A 27277-nucleotide genomic window follows, 5' to 3' on the forward strand; every position below is an offset into this window, starting at 1 on the left:
TACACAGATGTGTGATTAGATGGACAGATATTAAGAGATGGTTAGGTGGATGGCTGAATGGTTGGTTGGATGGATGAATAATATGGGCACGGCATGGATATAGACATGGATGAATAATAACCTCGGCACCCCGGGGTGGTTCACTTCTTCCCCAGTTCTATATTTATGATTAGACGGATAGATATTAGAAAATGGTTAGGTGAATGGATACGTGGATGGATGGATAGATGTTTGGAAGGGTAGAATGTTGTCATTGTCACTCAATCATGTCTGACTGCCACCCCGTGTAGCCCACCAGGCCCCTCTGTCCATGGGATTCTCCAGGCAAGAATACTGCAGCGGGTTGCCATTTCCTTCTCCAGGGGATCTTCCTGACCCAGGGATTGAACCGGGGTCTCCTGCACTGCAGGCGGGTTCTTTACCACTGAGCCATCAGGGAAGGAAGGATAGATAGGAAGTATTTGGAAGGATGTTTGGATGAACAGTTATATGGATAGACAGTTGGATGGATGGATGGATAGATATTTGGAAGGAGGCTGTGTTCAATGGACGCATGAAAAGCTGAGCTCACCGCTGGCAAGTTGGATATTATCCCAGTGAGATCACGAGGCCAGCTGAAAGAAAGGGATGGAAATCCATGCATTCACTCTTTCAACAAATGTTTATCAAGCACCTATTTCTGTGTCTGGTACTGTGTTAAGCTCTGGGATTAAATGGTACTTGCCTTTATGGAGCTGACATTCCAGAGGGAAAGCAGGGGATAAGCAAATAATCACATATATATAGACTCTACTGTCAGTGAAGTGAGTGGTGTGATGAGCAGGGAGAGCAGGGTGAGCGGGCAGAGATGACCGGAGGCGGGGGAGCATTTTCTACTAGGGAGTCAGGGGAGGCCTCTGCTGAATGGGAGGTCAGGAAGCGAGCCGCGCGGGGAACAGCACCCCAGCCAGAGGGAACAGCAAGTGTAAGAGCTCGAGGCCAAGAGGCCAGTGTTGCTCACTGACTGAGGGAGACAGGAGGTGAGGTCCCAGACGGCGTGTTTGGGGTCTGGGGTGGGCACGACGGGCAGATCACCTCCTGGACCCTGGAAGGAGTGTGTGTGGCTCGGCTTCTGTCGCGGAAAACCAAGGGCAGACTCTGAGCCTGGGCTGCTTTGCGTGCAGAGAGGCCCCGCCCTGCCCACTCCCCTGGCAGGTCCCAGCCCTGCTCCTCCCTCGGCCTGTTCACCGTCGGGAGGCCCGTCGGCATTTTGATTCCAGCGCCCAGCTCCCCGTGGTTTACAGCTCCAGCGTGAAGCAGCCCTGGGCCCCGGCACCTCGAGTGGCTCACTTGCTCACCAGTTGTATATTTAGTGCCGTTGAACACCTCGGGGCCAAGTTTTCAGAGAGAAAAAGGAGGAGGAATTTAGGGAGAGTTGGTTACGTGTTTTATTTATTTACAGCTTAAACATGCAGATCCATTTTTCAGTTGTTTTCTGAGATTATTTCCCAGGCTTTACTGAGTTACAGGGCGTCCCTGAGAGCTCAGGTGGTAAAGAGTCCACCTCAATGCAGGAGACCCTGGCTGGATTCCTGGGCCGGGAAGATCCGCTGGAGAAGGAACAGGCTACCCACTCCAGTATTCTTGGGCTTCCTTGTGGTTCGGTTGGTAAAGAATCCACCTGCAATGCAGGAGACCTGAGTTCCATCCCCGGGTTGGGAAGATCCCCTGGAGAAGGGAAAGGGTACCCACTCCAGTATCCTGACCTGGAGAATTGCACGGACTGTATACTCCACGGGGTCACAAAGAGTTGGACGTGACTGAGTGAGTTTTTCACCGAGTTACAGGATGCCAGCAAACGGTGGATTTGGGACGTGGTTCGTTTCGAGGAGAGCCCAGTCCCTGCTTAACTGCCTCTTTCTCTTGAAAGTTTGTGTTTGTTCTTGGTGAGAGCCAGCTGGCAGAAAGGACACTACAGACCAAACGTGTGACTTGGGGGCCGAGGGATCGATTATTGACTGTTCCACGGAACATGGCTGGAGTTCAGGCTGTTCGTTCTCAGACCCCCACAGCCAAGTCCCCCAGACCCTGGGTCAAGGCGCCTGCAGGGCGTCTCAGATTTTCATTCGCACACACATCACCTGAGGGATGTGCGAAGGTACTGCTCAGGGATTCTGACCAGTGCTGTCCGAGAGAAACTTATATGAACCACATAGGTAATTTCAATTTTCTAGCAGCGCCATCAAAAAGGTGAGAGGAGGTGACATTAAAGTTTATCATATTTTTAATATGTGCAAAATACTGTCATTTATTTAACATGCAATCAATATGAAAGTGGGCTTCCCAGGTGGCGTTAGGAGTAAAGAACTCGCCTGCCAGTGAATGCTCGACACATAGGAGACGACGCGGGTTCCATCCCTGGGTCGGGAAGATGTCCTGGAGGAGGGAATGGCAACCCACTCCAGCATCCTGGCCTGGAGAATGCCATGGACAGAGGAGCCTGGCGGGCTACAGTCCAGAGGGTCACACAGAGTCAGGCATGACTGAAGTGGCTGAGCACGCATGCAGTACGAAAACGCGGGGAGGGCTGACTCATCTCTCCTTCCTGCTCTCCTCCCATAACGGGCCTTTGAAATCTGGCCATCACTTTACACCCAGAGCACATCTCGTCAGACTAGCCCCAGTTCAGAGGCGTGTGTGGCAGAGGGCTCCTCTCTTGGACTGCACAATCTCAGTCTGGCTTGAATACCTCTGGTGACAGGGCGCTCACTCCCTCCTGGACGTTCACTCCATCCCCACAGACTCTTAGTTGGGAGTTGTCCCCAGGCCAACCGGGAAGAACCCAGCATCACTGCCTGCATCCCCGGGCTGGTTGGCATCCTCTGCAGGAAATAAATAGTCCTGCAAACGTGCGGAGGTCCCCTCCTCCAGCTCCCCGCTGCGGTGAGCCCCTCGGGGCCCTGCCCCAGCTGTGGTCTCTTCTGCTGTTCCTTCTCGTTGAACCAGGCCCCCCAGGGATTTTAAATGTCCCCCGATCACCCGGCCAGGATGCGGCAGAGCTGGGCTCCAAGTCAGGACACTGATGCCTCTCCTCTCTGCTATAAGAGCACCAGGGCCTCAGTGTGATATGGTTTCAGTGGACCTCCTGGTCCTCCCAAGCTCCAGCAGGCACACAGGGCCGCCCACCTGCGCCGACAGCCCTCCTGGACACCAGCACAAAGGGAGCTTCTGCTCTGGGGCGGGGGCGTTCAGGGGGCTTCAGTCATGCCTGGTCACCCGGCGCCACAGAGCAGTAAGGAGCCGGCTCTCCCCGCACCACGCCTGGCCCCTGGCATGGGGAGAGCCCCCCCACCGCTGCTGGAAACTGCCCCAGAACAGAGATAACCCGGGGTGTTTTTCCCTCATCAGCCTGGAAAAAACCTGCCTCCAGCGGGGACAGGAAAGAGGCGATCTCAGGGGAGGTGTCCCTGCGCCGTGGCTCCAGGGGCTGCAGCCGGGCAGCAGGGGCTGCAGCCGGGCCCACCCTCGCCTGGATGCTGATGCAGAGGGCGCTTCCGCTGTTGGACGGGGACACTCACAGGCCTTCAGCCATGCCTGGCCACCCGGGCAGGACCTCGTAGGGGCCCAGGCCCTTCATCTGGGGGTGGCCAAGGGCACAGAGGGTACCAGGTCCCAGACAGGACCTGGGTGCTGTCTCAGTACTCTGGGAAGTCTGCTCCCTGGGGCTTCAGCTTGGTCTTCTGTGGACCAAGTCGGGGGCCTGTTAGACCCCACCATGAAGGAAAAGGCCATCCGGGCTCCCGAGCCAGGGTGCCTTCATTCATTCATGCACTCACTCATTCACTCATTGATTCACTCATTCACGCACTCATTCATTCACTCATGCATTAATTCACTCATTCACGCACTCATTCATTCACTGGTGCACTCATTCATTCACTCATGCATTCATTCACTCGCGCATTCATTCATTCACTCTGCAAATGCTTGCTGAACACCTCGGCCCCCTCTGGATGCCTCCTGAACAGGACAGACGAGGAACCGAGGAAGGGTGCTGCAGGCCGTGGGGAGTGCAGGTGCTGAAGCCCCGAGGGTTGGAGTGGTTCAGAGCGGCCTGGTGCAAAGTGTGCACAGAGGGCTTCCTGGAGCCACACAGCCATCATCACAGTCCATTCTGGAACTCTCTCCTGCCTCGAAAGGAGCCCCCACGCCTGTCCGTGGTGGCTCCCTGACCCCAGCCCCAGGCAGCCAGCAGTCTGCTTCCTGTCTCTATGGATTCCCCTATTTAGGACCTTCTGAGCAGATGGAATCGTTGCAGTCTGTGCCCTTGGGGGCCTGGGTTCTGTCACCAAGCATCACGTTGTCAAGGCCCATCCATGTTGTAGCCGGTGTCGGCGCGTCACCCCTTTAGAAAAGCTGTTCTTAAGTTCTTTTGGCCGCGCTGGGTTTTAGGGGTGGCACGCGGATCTTCGATCTTCACTGTGGCGTGTGGGATCCTTTTAGTTGCAGCATGTGAAATCTAGTTCCCTGACCAGGGATCGAACCCAGGCCCCCTGCCTTGGGAGCTCAGAGTCTCAGCCTCTGGACCACCAGGGAGGTCTCCACTCCGTCCCTTTTTAGGGCTGTGTAATACTCCCCTGCCATCCAGACCACGTCTTGTTTATCTGTTTGTCCGATGCTGGCCGTTTGGGTTGTTTTACCTTCTGGCTGCTGGTGCAGTGCTGCTGTGAACACGCGTGGACAGGTTTTGTGAGGACGCACGTCTCTGGTCTGAGTGTTGCACCGTCCTTGTGTCCAGGTACCACACGTCCTTGAAGTCCATCCTCTTCGGAGCCATCCCTGAAGGAGCCCAGGTCTCTGGGTCAAGACAGAAGGAGGGTCTGGATGGACGCAGGCAGGACCTGCACCCTGGGTGGTCTGGCCCTGCCTCTTTGCAGGGCTGGCCGGGGCCACGCAGCCCAGCAGGTGCTGTGACGCAGGCTGAGTCCGTGGGGGCTGCCCCTGGAGGGAGGCGAGCGGTTCTCCAGCATCTCTGCTTCCTGGCTTCCCTCTGCAGTTGCCCCTGGCTGAGCCGCATCCTCCTCCTCCTCCCCTTATCTGCTCGGCTCTGTCCTCCACGTGGTGTCCTCAGGGAGCTGCTGCAATGCCAAGTCCCCGTCCCGTGGGAGGCGGGCGGCCGTGCAGCTGGACCACCGGCTTCCTCCCCAGCTTGGGGCTCCCCGGCTCCCTTCTCCCATGCTGTTCTCTCCGCCTGGCCTGCCCTTTCGTCCTCTGCGCCCAGCCTGGCCCTCCTCGTCCTGTGTCAGCGCAGGGATCGCTTCTTCACCACCCCCTGACTCCAGCCGGGCCTGCTCTCAGCCATTCACTCAGTTACTGAGCACCGGGCCTGCTCTGGATGGCAGGCTGGGTGCCGGGGCCACGGCAGGAGTGCACAGATTGGGTCCCTGCCCTTGGGCAGGCGGCGCTCCCGTGGTAAACAAGAGAAGCCGAGGCCTGCAATGTGTGCTATGTCAGATACCGATGTCCGCGGGGAGCAAGGCGAGCCAGGGCAGGGGTCAGGGACAGTCCTGGCAAAGGTGAGATCTGAGCCTAAGGCCCCCAAGAAGCGGGGGTGGGAGCCGCGGGGAGAGCGGGCCGTGCAAAGGCCCTGAGGCAGGAGCATGCCGGGGGTGCGGGAGGAGCCGCAAGGAACCTAGGGCGATCAGGGTGGACAGAGGAGCTGCGGATGAGGCCAAAGAGGCAGCAGCGACCGCGGGGGTGCAGGAGGGGGAGCGGCAACCCACGGAGCCAGCACTCGGCCAGCAGCCATCGTCATTGTTCCAAGGTCCTCCCCAAGCCCCTCCAAACCCGGAGCAGCCGGAACAGCCCCTCCATACAGCATGACACCCCACCTGACTCGGCTGCTCCCGCGGAAGCAGGAGCTTCTTGGAAGCACTTTCCAGTCGGGCCGTGGGGGTGCCGGGGCCGCTGCTGGGGGTCCGTGAGCACAGGAGGGGCCAGCAGGCACTCCTCTTCAGAGCTGCCAGCGGGGGAGGGCGGTGTCAGCCTCGTGCCCACGTGACAGTCGGGTGCACGGCCACCTCCCCGCCCAGGACGTCAGCTTCTGGTGAGCGGGGCCTGGGCTCTTTCTGCCACCCGGTCACTGACCTCAGGCCTGCCTGGGGCAGCGATTCAATGAACACGTGCTAGAAAGTTGAAATTAGCGAGTGAGTGAGCGAATGGACGGGCCTCCGTGGTGGCTCAGCGGTAAAGAATCTGCCTGCACTGCAGGAGATGCGGGTTCCATCCCTGGGTCAGGAAGATCCCTGAAGGAGGGCGTGGCAACGCACTCCAGCCTTCTTCCCTGGAAAATCCCATGGACAGAGGAGCCTGGCGGGGTGCCATCCATGGGGTCGCAAAGAGTTGGACAACAACTCAGCAACTAAACAACGGGTGAAGGAATGAATGAATGCCGAGGCCAGTCCAGTGGTGTCAGACGTCGGGAGGAGCGCGCTTCTGTGGCTCCACTCACTCCCATCAGCCTCCTTGCCCCTCACCCTATACTTGGGGGTACCTGACTGCCTCACTTGGGGCCACAGTCCACGCCCCAGGGCACCAAGCTTGCACGGGAGGTGGTGGCGCGTGTGCTCTGAGTGTGCGAGAGTCAAGAAAGAGATGAGTCTGCGATGAGGGCCGTCTGTCCCCGAGAAGCAGTTCGTCCCAGACCCCTCCGTGGGCAGAGGCTGGCAGGCCCCAGGCTTCAGCCCCAGGACGACAGGGAGCCAGGGGTGGCGTCTGAGCGGCCGTCACCCGGCCAACACTCACTTCAGCAGGTTCCAGTCCAGACCCGGGAGCGTCTCCCTCGCGGACAGAGCTGACGCTGCTCGTTCCGAGGCCCCGGCCGGAGTCCGCGCCCCTCCCCAGGCCGACCCGGCCGCATTCCAGCAGCCCTGCTCTGTGGAACGCGGCCTCCCCAGCCGTCCCCACCGGAGGCATGCAGGAATCCTTGCTTGGAGTCAGCGCATCCAGAGTGACTCAAAGAATGTGACCAAGGAGAAAATACTCCACGTGTTTACCAAAAAAAAGCTGTCTTTCCCCCTCTTTCATCTGAGTCGCCCAGAGGAACACAGCTGCGGCTGAGTGAAGTGAAGCTTTTCTGCTCATGATGGATCGACGTGTGGGGAGGAGGGGCAGTGGAGAAAGGAGTGGGAGTGGGGGGGCGGGGGGCAGGAGACGGGGGCGCCGGCAGCCCCCTCCCAGGGTGGCGCTCACACCCGTGGCACCTCCTGTGTCTGGGGGGTGGCGTCCTGCCCCTAGGCTCCACAGTGCCCTAGATCAGGGTCCTTGGAAGGGGCCCCCGACGTGGACCCTCACCCGCCGCACGTTTCCCTGGAAGCGGGAGAGAAGCCAGGCACGGATGCCATGGCTGCAGAGGCCCCAGTGGGTCCTGGGAGTGGCTCTGGGCTCCGAGCGTCCCTTTAGCGTTGTCCCCAGCGGGAGGCAGGGGACCCAGCATCAACCAGGCACTGGCCATGGCCGCCCTGACGAGGGGCCGTGGGCTCGGGCGTGGGGGCTCCTGCGTGTGCTGACTCCCATCAGTCGTGTCGGACTCTTCGCGACCGCGTGGACCGCAGCCCACCAGGCTCGTCCGTCCAGGCGATTCTCCAGGCACAAATCTGGAGTGGGTGGCCACGCCCCCCTCCAGGGGTCTTCCTGGAGGATGGTTCCAGGAGGCTGTGGCCTCACAGGCTGACACCCTGAGCAGCTGGTGGTGAGTGCTCGGTCCTGGATCAGGGCCTGGGTGGGCGCTGTGGCACCCACTGCGCCGTCCAGCCCTGTGACCGGTGCCCTTCACACGGCTGCCCTTCCTAGGGCTCCTTGGACCCGGCACCCCGCCGTGGGTCACCGGTCCTGACGCAGCCACCACGGGCCATGTCCCCTCGAACACGGAGACAGAACTGAAGCCTGTGGCGGGGGCGGCTCACCCTGGGTCTCAGCCGAGGTGGGGCCTGGTGGTCAGCACAGTTGGGGAAGCACTGGGGAACTGAATGAAGGGGCTACTTACAGGCGCAGGGGGCACCAAGGCGCCTCAGCACCCGGGATGGCAACTAGGGTTACCCCGACTGGGCCTGGCCCCAGGCTGGGCACAGGGCGTCTGTGGGTGCAGCGTACACAGGTCGGCCTCAGGGGATATAAAGAGGGCACAGAGGTGCCCGGCCTACCCAGGCCCTCGGCCTTGACTCCAGCGGGGGCCCCCACCTTGTCGGGCTCCTTAGGAAGTAGGCACGGGGTGCCCGGCACAGGGTGTGGCCCTAGCACGCGCAGTGAGGGACACCTTGGGTGACACGCAGAGGCGGAGGGGCCTGCGCTGGCCTCCCTGCAGCAGGCCGTGTGGGTCACACGCTGCCTGGAGACGGGCAGCCGGGGTCCAGGGACCATCCCCCTGCCCACGTCCCCTCCCTTGGTCCAGCCCGGCCCTGGGAGAGGAGGCCTCCACACCCAGCAGCTCCGCCCCCTGCCCCCTGCTCTCTGCTCCCCCCGACTGGTGTGGCCTCTCCCAGGTGGTTGGCCGCCGTGGCGGGGCTTGGAGAAGGTTCCAAAGCCAGGTCATCTGCCGGGAGGGAGTGGCTGGGGTCTGAGCATGGGAGGAGGCAGTGTCCACATGGATGATGGGCAAGGATGCGGCAGGGGCCAGGGCAGTGTCCACACGGACAGGCAAGGTTGAGGCAGGGGCCAGAGCAGACGGCGCGCGGGGAGGAGGCTGCGATTGTGGGATGCACCCGGGCAGGCGGCAGGAGCTGGGTGTGGGGTTCCGACAGGGGAGGTGTCCGGGTGCGGGAGGGAGGGGCCGGTCCGCAGTGGGCACTCACAGTGTCCCCCACCTTGGGGGGGATGTTCGCCCCCTCACTCCTGTCTCTGCTCCTGCACCAGCCAGAGCTTGCCTCCCGCCCCAGCGACACCTGGGAGAACGAGCCCGTCTTGTCCCTGTGTCCCTGTCTCCTCTCTTGGGAAGTTCCCTCTGGGGCCTTCGTCCTGGAGGCAGAGGAGCCCGGGGTCTGGGCCCAGAGAAGGACAGGGACTTGCCAGCAGCCACATAGCAATGCAGGGGCAGAACCAGGACTTGGGCCTGCCTGCTCCCTCCACCCCACGACCCTGCCCCCCCCACCCCCACCCCGTGCCAGCTCACCCCAGCATTCATTGTGCCGAACAAAGAAAACTCAAAGAGGTTTTTTAAAAAAATATTTATTTGGCTGCACTCAGGATCTCTGATCTTCTCTGTGGCGTGAGGGATCTTCAGCTGTGGCGTGTGAACTCTTGGTTGCTGCCTGTGGGATCTACTTCCCCCACAAGGGATCGAACCCAGGGCCCCCAGCCTTGGGAGCCACCAGGGAAGCCCCGCCCTTCTCTCCTTAATCTCCACCTTTTCCTCTGAGGAGAGACTTGCTCCTGCTTGGTGACAAGGAGCAGATCTCTGAAGGTGCAAGGAGCCGATCTCTGAAGGTGCCAGGAGCCGATCTCTGAAGGTGCAAGGAGCCGATCTCTGAAGGTGCCAGGAGCCGATCTCTGAAGGTGCAAGGAGCCGATCTCTGAAGGTGCAAGGAGCAGATCGCTGAAGGTGTGAGGTGCCAAGTACCAGAATACCGTATTAGGTGTGGCTTCGAAGACAGGAGTTGGCTTTTTCCTGCAAAAGGAAAGTCTGGATAGTTTCTTTCAGAGGCTCTGCAGACTCTGCGAGGCCCAAGCTGTTTCCATCTTTCCATCTGCCCTTGTTACCTTGTTGGCCTCTGGTTCTCTCGCCTTTGGGTCACAATGTGGCTGCCTAAGCTCCTGCAATCACACTTTCACACCACAGCATCCAAAGATAGAAAACAGCAGTTGCGTTCTTGGGTCTCTCTTTATCAGGTGGGGTCCAGCGTTCTCCCCGCTGTGGTCAGGGGGCTGGACAGGCAGGCAGCGTGCCCTGTGTCTGGCCATTTCTGCCACCACCAGCGTGTGGTGGCCGGAGGTGGGATTTGCAGCAGGTTCTTGGGCTGCCTCGCTCTGGCGCCTGCTTCCCTGCTTCAGGCTGCTCTCGTCACAGCGTACTGCTGTGCTGAGACTGAGTCTGATTGCCTGGGTCACTGCTTACCAGCTGGGGCACAGACAGTCCAGAACCGAGCTTTCCCTGCAGAGCCGCCAGGTGGGCCAACAGGCGAGGCGGGGCTCAGATGGACTGAAGCTGGAGATGTTCGAGCCTCTCAGCTCTGCTTCCTGCTGTGACTTCAGCCAACCAGGGACTGGCTTTGGGGTTTACGTGAAGCATCGCGCTGCACAGGCAAAAGGCCCTCTCGGCCAGGTACAACATTTTAATCCACAAGGACAGAAATCCAACTCAAGCCAGCTTAAAAACAAAAAGGGAACTCATTAGTTCACGGAAGCAACTGGTCCCGGGGTAGCGGGTTCAGGGCCAGCTTGATGCAGGGTACAAATGATACTCCCAGGAACCGTGTCCACACACCCCGCCTCCTCTCTCTGTTTCTCAGCTCTGCATTCCCGGTTAGACCACGTGGCTGCGAGATGCTCGTCCGTGGCTCTGCCCTCTGTAGCCTCTCCTGCTCCTCTGGTGGGAAATTACAGCTCTTGTTCTGAAAGCCACACGGCCAGGCCATCTCCTCCTGCGTTACGAGGGTTAGACCAGTGTTAACATGGCTTCAGATGGTTGCGTTTCAGCAGCCTCTTAGTTCACAGTGAGCTGGGGGTCATCTAAAGCGGTCGATCTTTCTCAGTCTCTCGCTGAACCCCGAGGACTCCCTCTGATTGGTCCCAGCCTGCCTGAGTCACAAGCCCGGACTTAGCAGTGACCAGTGGGAACTGGAGGGATGGCTGGTGGCAAGTGGCAGTGAGGACTGGCTGGGGCCCCTTTAGTTTCCGTGGCTGGAGGAAGCCTCACTGCGGAATCCACGTCTGCAGAGCTTGGAGGCCACGCAGGTTGGCGGTAAACAAGGGCACAAAGAGAAGGGTGTCAGGAGTGGGAGAGGTCCGTGCTGGAGGAGTCCTCCTGGGCTGGGTGGGGCAAGGGCAGGGCGCTCCCAGGAGGAGGAGGAGGTGGCATTTGCAGAGGCCCCAGGAGGGCTGGGCTGGGCAGGGCCACGTAGGGATGAATGGAGGTGCATTCCTGGAGGAGGGCCGGTCACCACGAGGTGGGGAAATCGTCCTGGGCCGCGAATTTCCCTGGGCGAGGGCTGCAATGTGGAGGGGGCAGTGGAGCCCAACACTGGCCAAGAGCTTTTGGTTTCAGTGCTCAGCTGCCTCTCTCAATGCTGTGGAGGCTGACAGAGGCCCCCGGTCACTGCCTGCCCCCCCTCCCCGGAGCACCCCTTCCTCCTCCAGGAAGTCCACCCCCCGATCATCCAGGCAGCCCCGAAGTCTGGGCCGGCCCAGGAGGCCAGCCTCGAGAGTATCTGTTGGGTGTCATGAATCAGGAATTTTTTCTGGAGCGAGTTTCTCCCGAGGCCCCTCCCAGGCCTGGGAGCCCTGCCCTGGTAATTCCGGGCTCTGGGCAGCACCTGGTACATTGTTGGCACTTCCCGGGGGACCTGTCAGGGAGAGATTGATTTCTCTCCCTCCAGCGGTGCAGAAAATCCTTCCTACTACTCCAGACAGGTTTGGTTGCTGGGCTGGGGGACAGAAGAGCAGGTTAAAAGCGGCCCCGCCCCACCTGGTTCAGGAATGCCCCCTACAGACCCCAGCTGCCGCCCCCCCCACCTCCCAAGACAAGAGGTCCCCACCTCTCGTGGCCCCTCCAGTGCTGGCTAGCGCGGTGGGGTCGCCTGGCCCCACACGGAGCTGGGATCTGTTGCCTGCGACCCCCTTGCAGCTGGGCTCCGGGTTCTGAGCCCTGGACACACAGCCCCTCCCATTCACCCCGCCCCAGGACAGGCCAGCAGAGTGTAGGGGGCAGTGCCCAGGGCCCCAGAATCTGCCTTCTCGGGGTGGGGGGCAGTTCCAGCTCTTGTCAGCCTGGACTCTCCAGCCCCCTCATGTACGCGTGCTCTCTGGGTCTGTCCTTGGTGGGGGCATAGCCCAGTTCTGAACGTCACACAGCCAGACTGTCTCCTCCTATGTTATGAACGTTGGACCTCTGTTAATATGGCTTCGGGTGGCTGCCCTTTTAGCAGCCTCTTAATTCATAGCTGGCGGTCGTCTTTCTCAGTCTCTCGCTTCTTCTGCTTCTGTAATCTCTTTTTTAACACTCGAAAGGATAGAGGTGGGTGTCCTACTTCTGGCTGTTTTCATCGACGTTTTATCAAGTCTTTGGAAGTGACTGGATCCTGACCAGGATCGTCCGCTGTGGTCGCTCAAGCTGACCGGGGCCAGATTTCAGATTTCTGCTCCCGGAGAGGCCCCTCTTCCTGACCACTCACTGAGTCTGAAATGTCCCCATCACGCCCTCGACACGTGCCCTTCCCCGAGCCCGGCTCCTGGCCTGGCCCCTGGTTTCAGTGCACGGCCTCCATGTCCATCAGGGGCCCGTGAGTCTCCCCGGGGCCCTGCGCCCCCCCCCCCCACCGGGTGTCACCTCCCCTTCCCCCCACTGCCACCGCCTCCGTCCGGGCCTCTAGCGTCTCCGGCCTGGGTGATGGGGACGGCCTCCCCGCCCTCCACTCTGCCTCTCTGATCTCATTTCCACCCTCTCTGGGGTTGTCTCTCAGGGGGTCAGCCAGACCTCATCCCTCCCTGCAGAAAGGCCCCTTCCGGGAACCCCTGGGCCCGCAGGTCATCAGGAGCGCCCCTGCCCTGACCATACAGCCCGGTCTCCTCCCGCTCCTGCTGGGGGCTGTCTGCATGCCGCCCACCTCCGGGCCTTGGCATGGCCGTTCCCTGGCTTCCACTGCAGTTCTTCCATCTCCCTAAGTTCAACTTTTTTAAACTTTTTATTGAAATATTGTTGCTTCACAGTGTTGGGTTAGTTTCAGGTATATAGCAGAATCACCCACCTACACATAGGCATGTTTCTATGTTTCAAATTCTTTTCCCATTTAAGTTATTAGAGCATAGTGAGCAGAGTTCCCCGCTCTGCAGGGCAGTCCTTGATAGTTTTATTTTTTTATGTCAGGGCTTGTCTTGTGATTCCGGTGGTAAAGAAAGAATCCGCCTGCAGTGGGGGGCGTCCTGGGTTCGATCCCTGGGTCGGGAAGATCCTCTGGAGGAGGGCATGGGAACCCGCTCCAGGATTCTTGCCTGGAGAATCCCATGGACAGAGGAGCCTGGCGGGCTGCAGTCCAGGGGGCCGCAGAGGGTCGGTATGTCTGAGCAACTAACACACTTATTTAGAGAAGATTTTAGTTTCTTTTCCTTTGCATTTTCACGTTCTCTCAGGTGCCACAGAAACTTTTTCACATTATTCCAAGCGTGAATTTTCTTTAAAATTTTTTTATACTGGAGTACAGCTGATTAACAATGCTGTTGTTAGCTTCGGGGGTGGAGCAGAGTGATTCAGGTATATGTACATTCGTTCTTTTTTCAGATTCTTTCCCCATTTGGGTTCTTACAGAACACTGAGCAGAGTTCCCTGTGCTATATAGCAGGTCCTTGCTGGTTATCTATTTTAAATACAGCAGGGTGTCCACACCCAGCCCAGACTCCCAGGCTGCCTCTCCCCCACCCTCCCTCATTGGTGTCCATCAGTCCACTCTGCTTCTGTTTTGTAAACAAGCTCATTTGTGCCATATTTGAGACTCCACACATACGCAGTATCGTATGTCTCTGTCTTTCTCTGTGGGTCTTCACTCAGCACGATAATCTCCAGGTCCATGTTGCTGCAAATAGCATTATTTCATTTTTTATGGCCGAGTAGTATCCCTAAAGGAAATCAGCCCTGAATATTCACTGGAAGGACTGATGTTGGAGGTGAAACCCCAATACTTTGGCCACCTGATGCGAAAAGCTGACTCATTTGAAAAGACTCTGATGCTGGGAAAGATTGAGGGCAGGAGGAGAAGGGGATGACAGAGGGTGAGATGGTTGGATGGCATGACCGACTCGATGGACAGAGTCTGAGTGAACTCCGGGAGCTGGTGATGGACGGGGAGGCCTGGGGTGCTGCGGTCCACGGGGTCGCAAAGAGCTGGACCCGACTGAGCGAGTGAAGTATTCCGCTGTGTATAGGTACCCCATCTATTTTATCCATTCATCTGTTGGGGGACGTCTGGGCTGCTTCCGTGTCCTGTAAATAGTGCTGCAGTGCACACTGGGGTGCACGTCTTCTGGAATTACGGTTTTCTCCATCCAGATTCACTCCCAGTAGTGGGACGCTGTGTCTCAGGGCAGCTCTGATTTTAGCTGCTCAAGGAACCCCCATATTTTTTCCACAGTGGATGTACTGATGTGCACTCCCACCGGCGGTGTGGGAGGGCGCCCTTCTCTCCACACCCTCTCCAGCATTTACTGTCTGTAAACTATTTGATGATGGTCATTCTGACTGCTGTGAGGTGATATCACAGGGTAGTTTTGATTGGCATTTCTCTTAGTAATCATCTGTGTTGAGCATCTTTTCATGTGCCTCTTGGCCATCTGTGTGTTTTCCGTGGAGAAAGGTCTATTTAGGTTTCTCTGCCCAGTTTTGGATGGGATCGTTGGTTGTTTTATTTAAGATTGAAGCCCCCGCGCTGTTTGTAAATTCTGGAAATGGACCCCTTGTCAGCTGCACTGTTTGCAAGTATTTTCTCCCATTCTGCAGATTGTCCTTATGTTTAAAAAAAAAAATTTTCATTGGAGTATAGCTGGTTTCCAGGGTTGTGTTAATTTCTACCGCACACACCAAGGTGAATCAGTTCCACACGTACACAGACCCTTCCTGCTCTGGACCTCCTTCCCGTTTAGGTCGCCACAGGGCACGGACTGGAGTTCCCTGGGCCGCACAGCAGGTTCGCATCAGTCATCCACGTTACACGCAGCAGTGTGTATTCGTGAATTCCAACCTCCCAGTCCGTCCCTCCCCATCTTGCACGCGTGGTACGCATTCATTCGCTCTGCACCTGCGTCTTTATCTCTGCTTTGCAAATAGGTTCATGCGAACCAGTTTCCTACATTCCACCTATCAGTTCAGTTCAGTTCAGTTCAGTTGCTCAGTCGTGTCCGACTCTGCGACCCCATGAATCGCAGCACGCCGGGCCTCCCTGTCCACCTATAGGTGACACTATGCGATGTTTTTCTTCACTCTGCACGACAGTCCCTAGGTCCATCCCTGTCTTTGCAAACAGCACGATTTTGTTCCTTTTTACGGCCGAGTAACATTCCATTGTGTATACGTGCTGCACCTCCTTTATCCAGTCCTTGTCGATGGACGTCTGGGTTGCTTCCGTGTCCTGCCTGAGCTACGCAGGGCTGCAGTGAAGACTGGGGGGCGTGTGTCTCTTGGAGTTAGGGTTTTCTCTGGCCATATGCCCAGCAGTGGCACTGCTGGGTCATAGGGCAAGTTCTATTTTCCGTTTGTTGAGGAACCTCCATGCTGTTCTCCATGGTGGACGCACTCATTCACATTCCTAGCAGCAGTGCAGGAGGGTTCTCTTTTCTCCACACCCTCTCCAGGAATTCCTGTAGAGTTTTGGATCATGGCCATTCTGACCCATGCGAGGTAATACCTCCTCGTAGTTTTCATTTGCATTTCCTGTGTCTTTTCATTTTGTTCGTGATTTGCTTTGCTGTGCAAGAGCTTTTGAGTTTAGCCTGGTCTCATTTGTTTTATTTCTGTTACTCTAGGAGATGGATCCAGAAAGATACGGCTGCGATTTACGTCAAAGAGTGCTCTCCGCATGTCTTCCTCTAAGGCTTTTATAGTATCCAGTCTGTCGTTTAGATCTTTAATCCATTTTGGGTTTGCTTTAGAGCATGGTGTTAGAGAGTGTTCTGCGTTCATTTTTCCCACGTTGCTGTCCTCCCGGAGCCTCGCGCTGGGGGACTGTGTCTCCTCCTCTGTGTCATTTGTCCCACATTGCTGGGGGGACTGTGTCTCCTCCTCTGTGTCATTTGTCCCACGTTGCTGGGGGGACTGTGTCTCCTCCTCTGTGTCGCCTTGAGTTGGCCGGATTCTCGCGTGTCCTGCTTAGTTTCAGGTCCTTGCTGTACACAGAGCAGCTCCTCCCGGGTCGAGTCTTGTTTGCTCTCTGTCTCCCTCCTCACAGCACTCTCTGACTTTGATCTGGGGGCGGTATTAATTCCGGGGCTGCTCCGTCTGGGTCCTCAGGCTCAGGGAAGGCAGGACGGCCCGTGTCTGTCTCACGGAACCCCCGGGGCCTCCGCAGCAGAGGAGAGCCTGTGCTCGGTGCACGACGAATGAGGAATGCACACGGAAGCAGACGCTCAGCGGGTCCTCCTCTCCCCTCGCGGCCGCCGACACCTACGCCGCGCCAGGCTCTCTGCCCGAGGCTGGGGGTGGAGGGGCGTGTCCTGGCCCCAGCCCCCCTAGGAGTGTCACAGCTTGTTGGGGGAAGGGTCTCCTCGTTCTCGCAGCCCCAGGAGCAGAGGCTGAGATGGAGTTTGGTCCAAGCTGTTCATGAGGAATCAGTGAAGGGGGGGTCCCAGGTGGCTCAGTGGTAAAGAATCTGCCTGCCAACGCAGGAGACGCGGGTTCGATCCCTGGGTCGGGAAGATCCCCTGGAGGAGGAAATGGCAACCCGCTCCAGTATCCTTGCCTGGAGAATCCCATGGACAGAGGAGCCTGGCGGGCTACAGTCCGTGGGGTCATGAAAAGTCAGACATAAGTGAGCGCGTGCACACAGAGGGGGTGGAGAGGAACAGGGTGGGGCACGAGTGTGCCTGCAGCGCCTCGGTGGGAGCGCCAGAGCGGCCAGACCGTGGGACCCCCGCCTTTCTCTGTCCCCGGCTGTGGGGAAGGCGGCAGGTATGTGGGGCTGGGACGGACCCTGCAGGGTCTCACAGCTGGAGGCTGCCCAGTCCCGTGGTGTGCTGGAACTGGCTCCTGGCACTTACAAGACCCCGCCCGAATTAAATATTGGAGATATGCAAGCTGACTGCTAAACCACTAGTAGCTTCAAATTGGCCGTGTGGGAGCATTTATCCCACACTGGGCTTCTTCTTCTCTTGGGAGCCGGTTTACCAGCACACCGCTACAGGCAGGGAGTCTGGGTGGCACAGCTCCGTGTCCACCGCAGGGAGCTGCTGGTCTGACGCCAGAGGCTATTTAATAACTGGCACACAGTCACCAGAGGGACAAGTGAAAATTACCCAACAACCCAGGACAGGGATGGAAACCATGGGGGAGTTCGTGACTGTCCTGGCAATCAGGGAAGGCTCTGTGGAGGAGGTGACGTTTTTCCAACCTGGTAGAATATTCAGATGGCGCCAAGAACAATCCTATGGCAAGGAGGGTACTGGGTGTCCTCTCCGGAGGCAGCTCCTCCTCCCAGCGTCTCCTGCTCCTCGGGGCGCGCGCTCTGTGCTCTCCGGCACACACAGTCTATCTCGCACAAACAGCGCGTGCCCGCATGCTTTGCACACCCCTGCTGTCTCCACCGGTGCATCTCTGGGAAGCACAGGGCCACCTTGTCCTCTCTGGCAGTTCAGGACATTCCAGTTCATCAGAGCTCCGTGATTCGCAGAACCGGTCCCATTGGTGGATCCGAGAGCCTTTCGGCCTTTTGATATCGCAGATAACACCTCTCTGAGGCTGTCATTTTACACATGCATGCGCCTACCCCGGAGGGTACATATTCTGCGGTGGACTTGTTGGGTCGAGCCTCCATAAAGGCAGTAAAGATTGGCCTTCCAGATGAGGGCTGGCAGGTGCAGGGCCCAGAGGTGGACGGAGGGGAGAGCGCGTGGGCTGGGAGTCGAGGGGCGGCAGGTGCCCAGGCCTGCCACGAGGAGCCAGGGTGTAGCACCAGGTCAAGGCCGGGCGGCCGGCACGCTCTGACTAGGAAATCCAGGACAGCGTTAACCAGAGGGCCTGCAGACCAACGGCCGGTGACTGGGCGGACCGAGTGCCGCACGGCCCTGCAAGGGAATATTATCCAGCCGTGAAAAGGAATGCGGTGCTGACAGCTGCTGCACCGGGGCTGAACTTGAAGGGATTGTGCTGAGTGCAGGGAGCTAGACACACACAAGGCCACACGCTGTATGAGCCCATTTACACAAAATGTCCAGGACAGGCAAACAGAATCCACAGAGAGGGAAAGCAGCTGAGCGCTTGCCAGGGCCCGAGAGGAGGGAGAAGTTGGGGTGACTACTGCTGCGCAGCATGGGCTCGCTCTCGGGTGATGGGGCGCTCTGCGCTTAGCAGTAACGGCTGCACGCTCTGCGTGTACTGAAGCCACTGACGTGTGCACGTTTAGGAGGTGGATTGTGTGGCTTGTGCATTACACTGCGGGGAAGTGAGAGGCGAATAGAAGAGAGGACGCAGGCAAGGGAGCCCAGAGGGAGGGTGCAGCCCCTGGGGCTGGCGGCAGGGGGGCCGTTACTCCTCAGGCCGGGTGGGCCAGGGGGTCGGGCTGCTGGAACCCAGTGGGTGCACAGAGCACGTGGGAGCTGCGACCTGTGACCTTGGCTAGGGGGACGCGGCCACCCCACGGGGCCGGCGGGGAGGGGCGGGAGGAATGAGAACCAGGACTTGGCTCTGCCCCCGGGGCTCCCTCCGGGGCCTCCACTGGCCAGAGCCCCCTGCATTCATCCTGAGGCAGCTGTGCTTGGGGCCAGACCATTCACCCCTAGGAGCGAGAGCCAGCTCAGGGGTGTAGCCTTCCGGGCCAGTCTCCTGGGGGGCGGGGTGGGAGGCAGAGGGTGGGGAGTGCTCTGGACAGACGTATGGAGGCGATGCAGCCTGCGCTGTGGTCTTGAGTCCCTTTCCTTCTCTGAGCCTCAGTTTCCTCACCTGTGAAATGGGATGGAAGTGTCCATCTCTCAGCAGGCGTCAGACCCCTCAAAACACTTTGGGTTGAAGAGCAGTGTTGGTACAAGGTCAGGATTCTTAGGGTCAGAAGCAGCCTTGGAAATCATTTACTTCAAACTCTTGACTTTGAAATGGGGAAACCCAGGTCCAGGGAGGTCCCCCAGCCCGTCAGCAGCAGAATCAACCGAGTCCGGACTCCAGGGACTCTCCCTGCGTACAGCCTCTCGCCTGGGATTTTTTAAAGACTATGTTTCAGACAAGTTTTAGGTTCACAGTGAAACTGAGCAGAAGGTGCAGAACTTTCCCAGACACCCCTGGACTCTCTCTCTCTCTCACAGTCGCCCGGGACCGGAGCGAGTGGTGCCTTTGTTATAGCCAGTGAGCAGACTTTTACAAATCATAAATCCTGCTCCTGGCCGCCACTGGCTGTCCTGTCCTCAAAACCCCATCTCGCGGCCCAGGGAGACAGGCGGACTGAAGGCCACGGGGTGATCTGGATGGGCTCCTGGAACAGGAAGGGGACAGAAGGTACCAACCCAGGGCATCTGAATGAAGTACGGACTTCACTGAATAAGCGAACATTATAAGAAGAAAGTGGCTCAGTCGTGTCTGACTCTTTGCAACCTCATGGACCATACAGTCCCACGGATTTCTCCAGGCCAGAATAGTGGAGTGGGTAGCTGTTCCCTTCTCCAGGGGATCTTCCCAACCCAGGGGATTGAACCCAGGTCTCCCACATTGCAGGTGGATTCTTCACCAGCTGAGCCACCAGGGACACCCTTAGCTCATTCATTAATTTACCATGCTAATAAGTGTACATCATGCTGAGGTGAGGTGTTGCTGCTGCTGCTGCTAACTCGCTTCAGTCGTGTCCGACTCTGTGCGACCCCATAGACGGCAGCCCACCAGGCTCCCCCGTCCCTGGGATTCTCCAGGCAAGAACACTGAGGTGAGGTGTTAGCCATGGGCAAAATGGGGTGAAGGATGCACTGGGGCCATCCTCACTATTCTCAAATTTCCCCAGTGAATGTGGGACTTCTTGGAGCTTCTCTCTCTCCCTCCCACCCACTCGCATGCCAGCCCTCTAGGTCATCGCAGGGTGCTGAGCAGAGCGCTCATGCTGTGCGGCACCCGCTTTGCACACGGCAGTGTGTGCACACCATTGCTGCTCTCGAAGTGCGTCCCACCCTGTCTCTACCCCACCGCGTGCACAAGCCCGTTCCTTCCAGGGGCGTCTCTACTCCTGCCCTCCCGCAGGGCTTCAGCGCCATTTTTCTAGACTCCACACATGTGCGTAAACGTGTGTTTTTCTGACGGCCTGCACTCTGCGACAGGCTCCAGGTCCACCCACATCACTCGGTACGTATGGCTGATGGATGGTGCTGTACACCAGGAACACACATCATATTCCACTAAAAACAGAAAAACCAAGCCACAGCTCCTTGGCGTGGTCAGCAGAGCCTGCGGGAGGCCCTCCTCCTGGGCTCCGCACGGCCCTGGCCCTGTTCGGTGGAAGCCTCGGGCCCTCCGGCCACTGGCCGCAGTGTCTGTCCTTCAGGGGCCTGTGCTGCCCCGCCCTGGCCTGCCCTGGGCCTCTGCCTCTGCTGGAGCGACCCTCCTTCCGAGAGGATGTCCAGCCTGGTGGTGTCGCGCAGCCACCTGCCCCCCGTCCCCGCACTCCGCACCCCTGGCCCAGCTCCACCGTCTTCGTCTCGCTTACTCTCTCATTTGAGGCGGCTGCCTGCGCCCTGCTTCCCCACGTGCTCTTTGCAAGGGCACAGCTTCTGTGGCTCAACGTTACTCACCAGGTGAGGCCCCGCTCTTCACCCGAGCCACTTCCATGAAGGCCAGTCCCTGCCCTGCCTGACCGGCAGTGACAGGCGGGGCGAGGGGCAGGAGGAGAGCTCGAGGGCCTCACGATCTGCTTCCTCAGTGGCCTTTCCTTTCGTCCCGAGAGGTCTCTGCCTCAAGGATGCCAATGCGGCATCGCCCGGGCAGTCTCATGGGCCCGGTCGTTAAGCCAGGAAGGACCCAGACGTGCAGCCACGGGCAGAAATACTGACAGCGGTCCACTCGGGCGGCTCCAGGCCCCCCACTGCCCCTCCCCTTCCCTCCATCTGGCGATGCAGGGCCCCCAGGACCCCAGACGCTCGGGCTGGGTGCTCGAGCCCGGAATACCAGCTGTGCCAGGGTGTGAAGGCACCTGCTGCTGGCTTCTCTCTGGCCGTCTCCTGAGCGCGCCAGCCATGGGTCAGGCCGCGGGGAAGGCGCACAGACCCGTGACTGCCTGACCCAGATCTGCAGCCCAGGCCCCAAGCGGGAGGGCCCCAGAGGGCCCCCGCCCCGGTGGCTCAGACGCTGGCAGCTGAGCCTGGCTTTGTCCCACAGGCGTTTCCTCTGCTCACTCCCCCTGGCCTGGGGGAGAGGGCTCGGTGCCCGTCCGAGTGACCAGTCCTGGCCCGCACGGCTGTGATTCCGCCCAGCTTAATGCAGACTTAATGCGATCCCCGAGCTCTCAAAATGCAGACTCTGCAGGGTTAATTAACGGGCTGCGTGTCATGCGATCAGGGGCCCATGTAAGTTCTGCCAGGGCCGCAGGCCGTGGTGGCCCCAGAGGAGGAGGGAGGCGGTGAGCTGGCGGCGGTCGCCTGGGCGTCTGGCCCTGGCACTGGGGCTCGCCGCCCGGGGGGCCACCACCAGGGACACACTGGGTGTCACCCAGTGCCTCCTCACAACCAGCCAAGAACTTGTTTTTTTTAAAGCCAGCTTAGTTACAGTCTACTGCGCACACCGTGGCGTGGCCCTCACCTGAAGGGCAAGTTCAGCACTGTTTGGTACCGTCACATGTGTGCACAGCCATCCCCGCAGTCAGCTTACCTCCAGAAGAGCCCTGCGCCCTCCAGCACTCGCCCCCCACCTCTCTGGCCTGCCTCCTGTCTGCACAGCGCTGCCTCTCCCGGACGTCGCCGGTAAACGCAATGAGACCGGACCTGGTCCCGTGGGTCTGGCGTCGGTCACTGAGTGCCACGTGACCAGGGTGCATTGCGGCGGGGTCGGCGCCCCGTCCCTTTTCACGGGTGACACTCTGCTGTGCGGGCAGCCCACGTTTTCTCTCTTCGCCCGTCAGGGCTCGTCTGGGTCGTTTCCACTTTGCGGCTGTTGTGAAGGATGCTGCTGTACACACTGTTAAATGCGTTTTTTTTATGTGGATGTGTGTGGGGGGGCTTCCCTTCTGTTGAGTATGTTGACTCGCCGGGGTTACCTCCTCCTGAAGGCCGAGCATCTGGGGTCAAGAGGACCCTGGACACGGGCCCATCCCTGGAGATGGGGATCTGACCTGGTCACCTCTCCGGCCCCAGCACCCACGGAAGCCCAGCCCAGAGAGAGAACTAATGGCAACTTTTGGAATATCTGATTCTCTCCCAGCCACCCTGCCACGCACCCTCCCTGCAACTTTTGGCACAAAAGATCGAATTGCCTTCACTCCATGTTTACTGAAGGCAGCTGAGGCTCAGAGGGGGAGTGACAAGCCCAAGGTCACACAGCAAATAAGCAGCCACCAACCACTCAACTCGCACCCCTCGGCAGTAAGACCGTGGCCTCCAAATACCGCACAGACCAGCTCTAGGAGTTAGCTGACCCTTAGATTTTGCCTTTTGTGAAGTGGAATCGTGGAGTCAAGTAAGACACCCCCTATAAAAGCATGGACCCAGGTGTGCACAGGTGATGAACAGATGTCTCATTGTCCTTGCTCTAACATCTTACGGAAAAACTGAAATGACCTCTGTGGCCAACCCAACACCTAGGGAGAACTGCTGGGTGTCTCAGGGTGCCTGGGCACCTCCAGCAGAGCGCCCCAGCTGGGCGGCATGGGAGCAAGACAGCAGAAACGTGCTTCTCCCCGTTCTGGGAGTGGGGAGCCCGAGGTGCGGCTTGTGCCCTGGCGAGGGCCCACGTCCTGGCTCTCGGCCGGGACCTTCTCTCTGTCCTCCTGGGCTGGAAGGGGCTCTCTGGAGCTTCCTTCACGAGGCACCAGTAGCATTCATGAGGGCTTCACTTGTGACTGAAGACCCTCCCAAAGGACCCCCACTACCCTCCCTTCGGGGGCTAGGATTTCAGCCTGTGAGATGAGGTGTGGGGAGCATGGTCCCAGGTCACTCGGTAGCCATGTGTTTACCACGGAGGAGCTGCCAGGCTGTCTCCGGGGGCTCGCCCGCTCACGTCTTCCAGCAGCATGTGAAGGCCCCACTTCTGCACACCGGGCTGCAGCAGCAGGCCTCCCGTTCCTCTCGCCCGCCCCGGTGGGTGGTGCGTGCTGTCTCACCGCGGCGCTGATCCTGTGCTTCCCCAGAGCTGCTGACGTGCGTTCTCTCTCCATGTGCTTGCGGGCTCCTGCGCCCGCTGCATTTTTATAAATCGCAAGCGCAGCTCACGTACAAGAAAAAGCTCTCAGCTCATCCACGAGGGTTTAAAGGAATAAAGAGAAAGCGCCCACATCAAGGAACAGAAAGCTGCCAGGACCCCAGGAGCCCCCTGGTGACCCTAGCCAGCCCCAGTCCCTTGCCTCCTGCCCCAGGGACAACCACTGTCTTGGTATATCTGTGACCCTTTCTCTCCAGTCGAGCTCTGCCGCCGTTGGACTTGATACACACGCAGTCATTCCGTGCAGAGCTCCCACGACTGCCCCTTTCCCTCCCCCTCGTGTTCCGAGGTTGACCTCTGCCGCTGTGGCTGTTCAAGGCCCCTGCCCTCGAGGGCCCCGTTGAGCCCACTCACCTCCGTTTATCCGTCTTACCATGGACGGACATCAGATCGTGCCCACAAAGCCATCATGAATGCTGCTGGCAGGAACATCCCTGAACCTGTTTGGGAGCATGCGACTTCCAGGGCAAGCCCCTCGAAGGGGGCCACTTCCAAGCCAGGCGCTCCGCGTCCTCACCCCTGCTCAGCGTCAGAACCTGTTCTGAGTGCCCCTCACCCCAGGCATCTGTGTGGGAGGCTCTGATGCTCTAAGATCCACCAGCCAGGGCATCAGGCCCCAGAAACGCCTGCTGAACTCTGCCCCCAACGCACACGACACCTCTGCTTTTTAGGCCAACACGGAAGGGTGCCACCTGGGGACCGTCGGCTCACTGATGAGCACAGGGGCGTCTGTGTGACTTGGGGGCTGCCCCCCACCAGCTGCACCATGTGGGGGTCACACGGCCAGTGTCCTGGAAGCAGGCATTCAGCTGCGCCCCAGAACACTGCTGCCCCGGCCTCGCTGGCATGTTTGAGTGCAGACACCGTGGGCTTCCCTTCTGTTGAATATCGTGACCAATCACCTCTTGGACTCGGAGCGTCTGGAGCCGAGAGGACCCTGGACACAGGCCTGTCCTTGGAGACAGGGATCTGACCTGGTCGCCTCTGTGTCCCCCCACAGGCCCAACCCAGAGGCAGAACTAATGGCTACTTTGGGAACATCAGATTCTATCCCAGCCCCCTTAACTCTTGTCTGAGAAGATGGTCCCGTCACTCCAGGTTCACTGAAGGCAGCTGAGGCTCAGAGAGGGGGAATGACAACCCCAAGGTCACACGGCAAGTATTCAGCCACCAAGCACGTGACTCGCGACCTCGACAACAAGACCCTGGCCTCCAAACACCTCACAGACCCACTCTGGGAGTCAGCCGAGCCTTGGTTTTTGCCTCGCTAAGTGGAATCCTACTAACCCCACAGAGTTAAATAAGACGCCAGTGCACAGGCGTCCCTGGTGGCTCAGTGGTAAAGAATCCACCTGCCAGTGCAGGAGACGCAGGTTTGACCCCTGGGTCGGGAAGATCCCCTGGAGAAGGGAATGGCGACCCACTCCAGTCTTCCTGCCTGGAGAATCATGGACAGAGGAGCCTGGTGGGCTGCAGTCTGTGGGGTTGCAAAGAGTCGGACACGACTTAGCAACGAAACAACATAAGCGCGTGGACCCAGAGTGTGCCCAGGCCACTGCCTGCCTCCCTCCCTTAGTCTGGCACCGTAGCAGGCAAAGGCAGCCAGGCAGTGTGGATGAAGGACCACAAACGTGCTCACACGTGATGACCCAGAAACGGTGCCCACCAGCACATGCCCATCCCCTGCCTGGCGCACAGCTGCAAGGGCCTGTTAGGATGACATCAGGCTGAAGATGGCCTGGAAGGAGGAGACACTTTAACTCCAAAGATGCCTTTTCACACACAGAGTTTAAACCAATGAACAACAGACAGAAATGAGGGAGGGAAGGAGATAAAAACTGGGGGGAAAAAAAACCCAACCTAGATAGCAATATAAATATCCTGTCCTGTGGGGGGCTTACTGGTAAACGTTGTCTTCTTCAATTGTTGGGCTGCCTCATTGGAAGAGGCCCTGATGCTGGGAAAGACTGAGGGCAGGAGGGGAAGGAGGCGACGGAGGATGAGATGGGGGGATGCCATCACCGACTCGATGGACGTGAGTCTGAACAATCTCCGGGAGATGGGGAAGGACAGGGAGGCCTGGTGCGCTGCAGTCCGTGGGGTCGCAGAGAGTCAGCCATGTCCGCAGCAGGGGCCAGCAACATCCAGGCCACGGGCCGTCTCAGCCTGTCTCTGTAGAAAGAGATGGCGCGGAGCCCAGCCGTTAGCTTTGCCCGTCCTGGAGCTTCCTGTCGCTGCCTTCACGTGGCAGATCCTCTCTGCACCCGGCTTCTTCCGCGCCACATTGTGTCTTAGACAGCTGAGCTTCCTGTGTGTCTCAGAAGTCCACCCTCTCTCCTTTCTGACCAGCATCTCACTGGAGGGTTATAATGAAGTACAGCCATCACCCTGGTTCTGCACACGAGGAAACAGGCAAGCTGCCTGAGGGCGCTCAGCAGGTTCATGCTAGATCTGGGACTGAAACCGGTCCTTGCAGCTCCAGGGAGCAGTAAGGACTGGGGCGAGCTGAGGGCTGCTGGCCCGGGAGGGAGGCGGAGGCTGGCAGAGTTCCAGGTATCACTGCCCGGGTGGCCGAGCTGGCCAAGGTGAGCCAGACGCCGCTGGACTGCCGTGCTGGCCTCTGTGGCCAGCTCCCACGCCAGCAGGTCAGCGCCCAGCTGCTCTGGTTATGAAATAATTTCGAGCATCACTTCGGAGTTGCCGGGTACCTGTTCTGTTGGCCTGGCAGGACACCAGGCAGCCTGTCTTTGAAAGTCTCCTCCTGGCTTTCACATGTTGGTTCCGAAGTGATTTTAAGCCGGCGCAGCCCTGAGAGAACCCACGTGTGGTCAAGATGGGCCTGCATGGATCTAAGCAGCGGTGTGAGGCCCCCTCGGGGTCGGGAGCAGGGAGGGCAGGCGAGTCCCGGGGAGGCTTTGCATCCAGGTCTGAGGTTCCGGCCCCAGAAGGACAGCGAGTGAAAGTGGCTCAGTCGTGTCCGCCTCTTTGCAACCCCATGGACTATACAGTCCATGGAATTCTCCGGGCCAGAACACTGGAGTGGGTAGCCTTGCCCATCTCCAGGGGATCTTCCCAACCCCAGGTCTCCCGCATTGTGGGCGGATTCTTTACCAGCTGAGCCAGCAGGGCAGCCCCCCAGAAAGAAAAGCAGAGGCCAGACCCAGCCAGGCGGGGCAGCGGGGCGGGTGGGGGGTGGCCCCGGGGGTGCCCCGCCTGGCCCTGTGTGACAAGCTGTGCTCTCCCCGCCGCCCCCGCAGATCCTGGAGGAGAACATGAAGCTGGAGTGCAAGTGCCACGGCGTGTCGGGCTCCTGCACCACCAAGACCTGCTGGACCACGCTGCCGCAGTTCCGCGAGCTGGGCTACGTGCTCAAGGACAAGTACAACGAGGCGGTCCACGTGGAGCCCGTGCGGGCCAGCCGCAACAAGCGGCCCACCTTCCTCAAGATCAAGAAGCCGCTGTCCTACCGCAAGCCCATGGACACCGACCTGGTGTACATCGAGAAGTCGCCCAACTACTGCGAGGAGGACCCGGTGACGGGCAGCGCGGGCACGCAGGGCCGCGCCTGCAACAAGACGGCGCCCCAGGCCAGCGGCTGCGACCTCATGTGCTGCGGCCGCGGCTACAACACCCACCAGTACGCCCGCGTGTGGCAGTGCAGCTGCGAGTTCCACTGGTGCTGCTACGTCAAGTGCAACACGTGCAGCGAGCGCACCGAGGTCTACACGTGCAAGTGAGCGCGGGGCGGCGACCCCCCGGGCTACGCGCAGGGCGGGGCGGGGCGGCGGAGGGCCAGCGCGTTCCCCGCCGCGGGCCCCGCCCCAACCTCCGTAGCCGCTGCTGAGCTCGTCTTGTCTGCTGGGCTGGTGGAGGCGGGGGGCCCTGCCGGACCCCAAGTCATCATCCACGCCGCACCCAGATGCCGCCCTCGGCCGGAGCAGAGCCTGAAACACTGGACCCCGGGGGCCTCAACAGTAATAGCAATATTTAACAATTTATTCTGATATTAAA

The 27277-nt window shown here is 59.2% G+C and overlaps 1 protein-coding gene across 1 annotated transcript in view; it reads left to right on the top strand.

Moving 5' to 3' along the window:
- The window catches only part of WNT7A (Wnt family member 7A), a 64110-nt gene extending 37107 nt beyond the window's left edge, over nucleotides 1-27003 (top strand). The window contains exon 4 of the mRNA XM_068982875.1: nucleotides 26524-27003. Coding sequence (XP_068838976.1) covers nucleotides 26524-27003 — 480 coding nt within the window. The remainder of the gene's footprint in view (nucleotides 1-26523) is intronic.
- Nucleotides 27004-27277: the final 274 nt, after the last annotated feature.

The sequence above is a fragment of the Capricornis sumatraensis genome, chromosome 10 (genome assembly GCF_032405125.1).
Source record: "Capricornis sumatraensis isolate serow.1 chromosome 10, serow.2, whole genome shotgun sequence".
NCBI lineage: Eukaryota > Metazoa > Chordata > Mammalia > Artiodactyla > Bovidae > Capricornis > Capricornis sumatraensis.